General features: G+C 39.4%; 1 protein-coding gene and 1 long non-coding RNA gene across 7 annotated transcripts in view; both read left to right on the top strand.

Annotated features, from left to right (window-relative positions):
- Nucleotides 1-701, top strand: part of LOC123968806 (homeodomain-interacting protein kinase 1-like) — a 5,278-nt gene extending 4,577 nt beyond the window's left edge. Inside the window, exon 3 of one of the 2 annotated variants that reach the window (XM_046045766.1) lies at nt 6-701. In XM_046045766.1, coding sequence (XP_045901722.1) covers nt 6-369 — 364 coding nt within the window. In that variant the 3' untranslated portion in view covers nt 370-701. The remainder of the gene's footprint in view (nt 1-5) is intronic. The other variant, XM_046045765.1, reaches the window with a different exon arrangement.
- A 3,131-nt stretch (nt 702-3,832) lies between these two features.
- On the top strand, nt 3,833-8,955 carry LOC123967565. 5 transcript variants are annotated; one of them, XR_006824276.1, is made up of 5 exons: nt 3,833-4,389; nt 6,389-6,473; nt 6,584-6,633; nt 8,088-8,250; nt 8,493-8,955. It is a non-coding gene; the product is annotated as an uncharacterized LOC123967565 (long non-coding RNA). The 5 variants fall into 5 exon arrangements; XR_006824273.1 differs by having other exon boundaries at nt 3,833-4,508; XR_006824274.1 differs by lacking the exon at nt 3,833-4,389 and adding an exon at nt 5,310-5,500.
- The last annotated feature ends 448 nt before the right edge of the window (nt 8,956-9,403 follow it).

Below are 9,403 nucleotides of genomic sequence, written 5' to 3'. Positions count from 1 at the left end.
CAAACATCCAGAAAAGCGATAGGTTGGAATCGTTCGTCCATTACTAAATTGGATGATACACTTTCAGCTGATGATAGAACTGAAGAAAATGAACCACCAGCCACAGCTGACATTGTCACTGCTGGAACTAAAAACACTGGACTACCAGACAAAGTAGCCAGTGCTGGCTTTAATGACCCCAACTATGCTGGGACAGATGAGAAAGCATCAGGCACAGATAAGGCTGCTTCACCTGCTCCTGTTAGTCAGAATTCACATGAGGGCAACACTAACAATGACGAAGGAAACACACACTTTGTTGAAGTCAAATGCCGGAAGAAGTGGCTGAAGAAGATCAAGAGATTCTTCTCCAGGATGATCAAGCCATAAGTAGCTGCAAAGATTTTACTACACAGCACATTTTTCCTTTCTAAGTTGCATCTATTTATTCAAAAATTATATATATTTTTTTTTACATTTATTTTTGTCAACTGCATGTTTAGTGCAACTGTAATATTGTAAATATTCATATTTTGTAAATAACTGCCACATTGTTTTTTTTCCATTCTAAGTTGCATCTATTTATTCAAAAATTATATATTTTTTTACATTTATTTTTGTCAACTGCATGTTTAGTGCAACTGTAATATTGTAAATATTCATATTTTGTAAATAACTGCCACATTGGTTTTTTTTCCATTCTAAGTTGCATCTATTTATTCAAAAATTATATTTTTTTTTACATTTATTTTTGTCAACTGCATGTTTAGTGCAACTGTAATATTGTAAATAGGCACGAGAGTCCTGAAGGCCTGCGCAGAACAACTAGCAGAGGTGTATACAGACATCTTTAACTCCTCTCTCTCACAGGAAACAGTTCCACGCACCTTTAAGTCCTCTGTTATTGTGCCAGTCCACAAAAGACCCGTGGCACTCGCACCAGTTGACTGGTAACTAAAAAAAACTGGTACTAAAACATATAAACTCTGTGGTTCCAGACACAGTGGATCCCCTTCAGTTTGCCTACCGCTCAAACAGATCAGTGGATGATGCGGTGGCACTTCACTCCACCCTGCAACACCTGGACTCTAACAACACATATTTATGGATACTGTTGCTTGATTACAGCTCCGCCTTCAACACAATCAGACCGACTAAGCTGACTGCCAAGCTGGCAGACCTGGGAGTACCAACACCCACCCATAACTGGATCCTGGACTTCCTTACAGACAGAAAGAAGGTCTCTGCTGAGCTCACAGTCGGCACAGGAACCCCACAGGGCTGTTGTCTCAGCCCTAAACTCTTTTCACTGTACACATATGACTGCGCCTCCACACAGGACAATAACATCATCATTAAGTACGCGGATGACACGACCATCCTTGGCCTGATCAAAGGAAGGAATGAGTCATCATACAGGGACCTGGTTCACAAGATCACTGTCTGTGGAGAGGACCATGATCTTGTCCTCAACATAAAACAAAAGAACTCATTCTGGATTTCAGGAAAAGAGCCCCCCCTCTGCAGCCTGTCATCATTAAGGGGACGGAGGTTGAACGGACTGACAGCTACAGGTTCCTGGGCTTTCACATCACAGAGAGCCTTAGCTGGGCTAAAAACACTACAGCTACAGTGAAAAAAGCTCAACAGAGGCTGTACTTCATCAGGCTGCTTAAGCACTGTCTACACTGTTAGAAATAATGTGCTAAATTTGTACCTTTTAGGGTACAAACATCTTGTCACTGGGGCAGTACCCTCGAAGTTACAACCATTGTACCCCTTAACATGGGTACGTATTGGTACCGTTACAGTTTGTACCTTATGTAAGCAAATATGTACCCCTGGAGACAAATATGGACCTAAATGTTATGGTACCTAAATGGACTTTTAGAAATGGTACAAATGTGGCCTTTTGAGGGTACTGCCCCACTGATAAGCCCTTTCTACCTTATGATGGCAAATTTGTACTCAAAGCATGTGAAACAGTCAAAAATAATGTCTTACCACATTTATTAAACTTGACATTCATTACACAATTTATCAATGACATTTATATTTTACTTCTAATACTTTCAATTTAATGCATCTTCACTCTCATGTACATTAGCAAGACATCTCTGTAGCTCTAATGGGAGCGATGAAAACCTGTAACCATCTCAAAGTCATCAAGTATGTTGTGTGGGGAAAACTCCCAGCACTGGTGCATCTGGTGTCTATCGCTTAAAGTTTTTGCTACATTAATAAAATTTCTGCAGCTACTCACAACATTCTTAAAATACTGGTGTTTGGCTTCAAAGCGCATACACCACAGTGAACGCAGGGGGCCATGCATTGTAATTAGTCTGGGATAGTGAATCATACAATCACATTTTGGAGTTATGACATTTCCAAAAGTATCTTTAATTTTTTCAAGGAATTCACAAACAAGTAAGCTGAATATACTTAGACTTTCCCTTTTTACTTTTGGGGCAATTACAATGTCCACAATATCACGGCAGATCAGAAAAACATCCCAATATTTGCAACTGGGAGGAACACGGTGTGCCATTAAAAAAGGAAAAATCCTAAAGAGACACCATTTCTGAGAGGCAGACCCTGCAATACCAGTTCTGCATTAGTCGCTCTGACAATTGTACAGGTCTATTTTTCGCATCATTTTGACCAATTGAAAGTTGTTGTAGTTCTTCATTTATCTTTTGAATTGTTACGTGCTTTTCTTTGTGAGCATGGCACACAAAGCACACACTAGTTTAATCGTAAGAGGGATAACTCCTTCCAGTAAGTCATGCATTATATCAGGTGGAAATGTTTTTGTCACATCAAAATACTTCATAGTTCATTTAATGGAGAAGAATGATACTAAACTTTTCCAAGGAAAACATCACAATACACTTTAGGGCTGCATGATTAATCTAATTGAATTGCAATCACAATGTTACCATGTGCGCTTACAAAACCGCAAAAAGTGTGTGATTTAATTAAATCAGGGCTCTCGCATGTGCCCCTAAAAACAGATAGACCTATATGCAATCAGAAAAATTTATGAGCAGTGTGTGAATAACGTTTAAAACAACCTACCTTAACCCCCAATATGTGCTGCTTCTAGCCACCTCCTGCTGAGAGCAACATTCTCCCCTTGTTCTTTTATAATCTGTTTTACTAGTGTTACGTCCCAAGGTCTAGGGGTGTCCTGGATGTAACAAATGTGTGGCCTCCCACTCTTCCCATTCCCAAACAAGGCCAGCACACAACAAATACAATTTAGCAGTTTTTATTATACATCGGAGATGAGCAGTGCCCAAAACAACAACTAAGTCCAAAAACAGGAGAAAACGGTGCAAACAAAAAAAAAGGGCTTCTCACTCCTACTCACTGCTAGTAGCTGACACAATATAGCTACGACAAAGGAAATTGCTTCATAGCAACAAAAATGGCAAAGCCAACAAAATCAGGTTGTCATAAGACAATCAGAAGGACTACGATAAACTACTTACAATCTAAGTTGAATATAGTCACAACCGTTCACTATGTACAATAAACACAGACATAACACAGTCCTCAGGCAGGTTGGGAATGGCAGAGAGAGGGGCAGAGTTCCTGTCAGTAGGGCTTAAGATGGCTGCTGTCATCCAGGTGCCCAATCAGGAGGCTCCAATCAGCTCAACCAGACCAATCCAGTGTGTCCACCTGTTCTCCAGTACCTGCATACACTCACTCTAATGGAGAAGAACAGCTGACAGTGCCAGGAGAGATAAACAAACAACAAAATATGACCCCAGGGTCATAACACTAGTTATTGTTATAAATATTGTTTAACTTTGTTCAATTTGAGAAACAGTTCAGAATGTCAGTATTTTGTGCATTTTCCTTGATAATCAAGCAAGTAGAGTCATAATTCCATTTGTTTCATTATATTTGAATCACAATATGATTTTTTTCTCCAAATCGTGCAGCCCTAATACACATGCATGCATTCTTTATTTCATTCAATGTTCCTAAACTCATTACATCAGAAAATAACAAACTGCATAATATCAAACATAACTTACATAGCCGTTTCCCTCCAGATCCTTAACGCTGCCCCGGCTTTGCGTAGACACGGCGCGTCCTCCTCGGGGTCAAGGTGTCCCGCGATCCGCCTCGTCAGCACAAGCGGGACAGTAGGGGAGCGCGCAGCTTTTGCAGAGAAATTTCATGCACCCGCGGCAGACGGTGTGCGTTTTGCGATCCCTTTTCAGCGGGCACAACTGACACCTCTTTCTCTTGCCGGCCGCCCGCGGGAGGAGGCCGCTGCGGCCGCTGCGTGTGGCGGGTGGATAGTGCCACGGATAACCTACCAAAGGAGACCGTCGTGTGACAGCTAACTATGGCGGGTGCTTGCATGCTGATGGAACTGTCTGCTGTGTGCAGGTAGTGTATCACGGTTAAACACAATGCTCCCTTGATTGTTTTAGAGCGAATCGTTGCTGTGCGGGCTGTCTCGATCTGGCCTTTGGCTGGTTATGTGTGTGCGCTGGGGAACCGTGGGGGTATGTATGCATGTCTCGTATTGTATTCCATTTGATTGAATATATACCATGCGAAATATAATATAATGGTGCTAAATCTTCCCTTCAGTGATCTGCTGCTTGTCTTTCTCGTGCCTTGGCTTTGGGTGTCGCTCTCTCTCCCCCTGTGGGATTGCCCTCTGCCTGGTCGGCCCAGTTCCGGCTGTGTCTTGGCTCTAAGCGGGCTGCCGGTTTTAGCCTTTTTTTTTTTTTTTGTTGGTTGGGTCTAGTTATTGTATATTTAGTTTATACAGGTGTGTGTGTAATTTTGGTTGGTTTGAATTAATTGATCTATACGTTTTGATTCATTTTGGTGTGTTTTGCTTTATCCTTTTAGCCACTGTGTATTTTAAATATTATATTGTATATTAAATTAGGCCCATACTTTTAATTTTATTCAGTAATGGCATGCCTTCTTAATTAGTATATGTAGTTGGTATGGTTTCTTTTTTTTTTTGATAAGTTACTTTTGGTTTGGTTGTTTTTTTAATTCATATTTTGTTAATAAAATTATCTGTTTAAATGTGAAAGACTCTCTGCCCTGGCCTTATTTCATACGAACCTGTGTGACCTATCAATATTATTTCCTGGGGCTAAATTCCCTAGGTGGCGTTGTTGGCAACTTATTTAAGTTATTATTACGTATTTAAATAGAACCACAGCCTCGTCTTGCTACACATGTGCAGAGGGGGGTGCAATAGGTGCTTGAGCACTTGCCCTTTTGCCCTTTGATCCCCAAAGTGCCCTTTTGTCAATGAAAAATTTAATTAATTAATTTTTAAATTTGTAAAGGTCCTTTTGTGAAGGCCTACCGAATCAAACTATTAGTAAAATGAATTAATAATAATTTTGCAGTAAATAAATGACCCACATTATGACCTTTCACCTGATGACCTCATGTGTGACGAGCCCTCCTGTTCAGACACCGTTAGTAATTCAGCAGCTCTGCCTGCAGGACACCTGCGATCCCGCCGGTAAGAGGGGTTTGCCGCAATGTGCTTGTTGTGGGTTGTTGGATGTATTTTACAAGAAAGACGCGAAGAAAGCAGTACAGTAGTTTATACTGCTGTGTGTCGCCAGTAGAAGTAACGTTAGCCACCGACTAACACTGTGCCGACAGCTAACGTTACTTGTACACACGGATAAACAAAGGCGCTCTGTTCACTTTGTTCTTGTGCTGTTTGAGGGAGAAAAGTTTCACGGGCGTCGCGAGGTATTGTATTTTTTATCTAATTTGACTAAAAACCTTTCACTTGAACTAGGATTATTACAGTAACTTAATAAAAAAAACGTAGTGTGCCTTAAAATATTTATAACATTTGTAAAACAGGTACTTATTCCTCCGAATTATAGCCTACTTATCAGCCCTTTTTAAAACAATCATTTAAATCAGCACAGTATTTGAATAGATTTAATAGCAAACCTATTATATGAACTAAATAACTGGAAATACATGTAATAATGTCAGTGTCAATATAAAATAAATAATATTCCTGACATCAAAGAATGAAGAAGAAATGTACCTATATAGATTTCAGACAAAGGTATGGAATGTTAATGTGAAAGGTAAACGCTGCTCTGTCATGGTTATTATGGGCCGACAGAATCAACACACGCACATCTTTTTAGATTTATGATTTGACATATAGTCAATCAAAATCCAAATATATCTCAGATTCACAATGCAATATAAAATCATTATCACAATATTGCCTATACACACACACACACACACCTGTCTATAGATTTGTGTCACTCTTACCCCTGCCTTGGCTAACCTCGTCCTTTCTCCCAGTACTGTTTCCTTTCCAGATTATTTCCCACACTTTTTGAACCTGGTATCTTATTTCCTCTACCTGCAGCTCTTGGTGTGCAGCAGTCTCTGTGAGCATCTCCCTCTTGTTTTCTCATAGCAGCCAGCCTTGACAGCAGTTGCAGCTACAGCAGGTCAGTCACAGTGAGCCGGTCCCAAACACTGTCAGCAATCTTTACATCTTGTCATGGTCACATATTTGTTTCATCAGCTAATATATCTCCTATGTTTGTTATATCTCTAGTCACAGATCACCTCCAGTAGTACCAGCAGCAGCAACAGCAACTGTTCCCTGTAAGTTATGTCAGCCCACCGTGTTTTAAAGCTAGAGCTGGGTATTCCCTGTGTTTCTTTTTCAAAACTGTGTCACAGCATTTGTTGATGTATTGATACAGAAGCATCTGTATAGGCATATCAGCAAGGATCAATATTTTGAGAACAGCTCTATTTAAATCCTTGTTCCATGTGCCCCTTTTATACTTTGAGCACCTGCCCTTCCAAAGGTCTCTGCACGGCCCTGTTCAGATGTCTTCTTCAGCAGTCTGTTCAAGTGACAGCTGACAGCCTGTTCTGCATCTAAAGGAATTTTTTCTTGACTGACAGATCACGTTCCTTCATTGTTTTAACGCTATGGTCACACACACACACACACACACGGGGGCGGGGGGGATTCTTAGCGCTGAATCATTAATGAATAATTAATAGCTGCGAGCATAGACACATGACTGTGAAAATATCAGACATGTTTGTCTTATTATTATAATTATACAAATATATTGATTAATATTATCATATGTAGCCATTTAGCTACAATTACGCTTCACACAACAGCTGTTTGCGACCTTTCCTTTCTTTTCTCCGTAAGAGGGAAATCTTTTAAAAGTTGCGTGGCGCTGCAGAGAGCCCCCAGCTGCAGTAGTGCGTAATATTCATCCAGCCAGACGAACGATCACGAACCGTTGACAGCGCGTCGGCCGTACTGGCGGCACAACCCGTACCGGAGACGGAGTGGAGCGGACAGGGCCAGGAGATCGCTGAGCGACCGGCCCGCTGCTGACGGTCAGTGATCGTTCGCTCTGGCTGAATGAAGCCTGACGTTCCTGAATTTACGCATGGGTGGATAGAGAAATATAGAAATTAATGGCAATAAAGCATGCTGTCAATATTTTAGAGACCCCCCAAAATATCACAAATCATGCTTTTGCATTGGGTGAAATAAATTTGACTTGCAAAAATACAGGAGGCCGCCTTACAAACGAGTGTGTGGAGGATATAGTAATTTCACCGTAAGGTTTTGACACTCCAGTACAGCAGGTGGCGCTAATGCACCTAAAACGGTTTATGTAGGCCTATGCCTCGGCTGCCGGTGTGTATATCATGTATGTAAAGTATGTAAATGTAATGTAACCGTAGGTAAGGACATGTGGAAGTTAAAATACTGAAATAAATACTGATAACATCTTTTGGGCGGTTTTTGAACAGTTTTTTGCATATATTCTAAATATGCAGTACATCTTACAACTAACATAAAAGTGAATATGTTACATGTTTTATTGTAGTGACACCACAGAATATAAAACAAATTAAAATATCTCATTATCCTCAGATGTAAAAATGAATGTTAAGTAGTTTTCCTTACATTAGTTGCAGTGGCTCAGTTTCTAGGCAAACCTTTTGCAGTTAATACTAACTTTACATAAGAATGGAAAATATTTGTTGTTGTAAAAGAAATTCTCTCTTCTCTAAAGATTCTTCATGAGGATAAACCCAGGTGATGGAACCAAATGCACCGCAAAAACTGGAGTGAGTCCTAGGACAGGAGAAATGGTGAAGCGGAAGATGCAGTCATCAACAACTGTGTCATCCTTTGTCCACCAGCTAACAGAGTTTGAGTAGAAGAACTTGGATTAGGTGAGACACTTTTTTCAACAAGACATGTACACAGTACAGTTGCCAGTTTATTAGGACACCTAACTGCCCTGCAATTAATTCTACTTCACAGGCTACAATATTCAGTTATTAATTTTAGAGTTTTAGAGGAAAGCTGATATCACTGTATGATCATTTTGCAGGATGTGATATTGATATTGATATATTTTATCAACTCTATCAGTGTAAAAACTCAATTTATGCACAAATTTCTTTACCTTCAGGGGAGCCTTCCATCCCTGAACAAGCTGTGAACAACAGACTGCTTGCCAGAAATGTGCAGCGGTGAAAGCGTGTGGTTTGTATTACGTTACATGACTGGTACAGCCCAGAGAATATTTCTTTTTATATGTACTTAAAGAGTTTAAGAGTTGGATATTTCACTCATATTCAGACAATGTTTTGTATTTTGTACCAAAAAAGCACAGTATCTATTGTTACTGTTATTTCCTATGTTAATGTAGTTAATGATTATTTGTAAAAAAAAAAAAAAGCATTCCAGTCTGCAGATGAGTATATTCTTTGTGTTCTTCTGTTGTTGTTAAATATACAACTATATATAGTTCTGTATGCCGTGCATTGTGTTTTGACAGTAACATTGAATGCACTTATAATTGAGGTAAGGTTTATACATGTAATTTCTTTTATGTTATTTTAAATGAATTTCTGAAAATAACATTTCTTGTAAAGTGCATTAAGTATTACAAATGTTTAAATAAAGAATTTGAAATTTTGTAATTACTGTGTCTGTCTGGGTTAATCATTAGTACTTGTGTAGCTTTAAAAATAATGCATGCATGAATGAATGAATAAATAAATAATATATTTGCTGTGCCGCAAAGAGGATTTTGGATGACGATGTTGCCAAGGACCAATCACTGAATAGATTTCCTTCTTTAAGAATATTCTCTGATAAATTCACATTGAATGGTGAAGGACTTTATATTAAACACACATTTAACAATAAAGAATTTTCAAGATAATACATTACGATATAGGCCTACACATTAATAAATGAAAGATAAAACAAAGTTTTTGTTTATATGAGCGCCATCAAATGCGCTCCTGTATTGCCGGCTATATGAACTGTGTTTGATTCTGTCGGATTACGGGGGGTGTTGTTGGGAAGTCGATG

Source organism: Micropterus dolomieu, linkage group LG03, assembly GCF_021292245.1.
Source record: "Micropterus dolomieu isolate WLL.071019.BEF.003 ecotype Adirondacks linkage group LG03, ASM2129224v1, whole genome shotgun sequence".
NCBI lineage: Eukaryota > Metazoa > Chordata > Actinopteri > Centrarchiformes > Centrarchidae > Micropterus > Micropterus dolomieu.
Note: the sequence above shows the minus strand (reverse complement) of the source record. Positions and strands in the feature narration are given on the sequence as shown.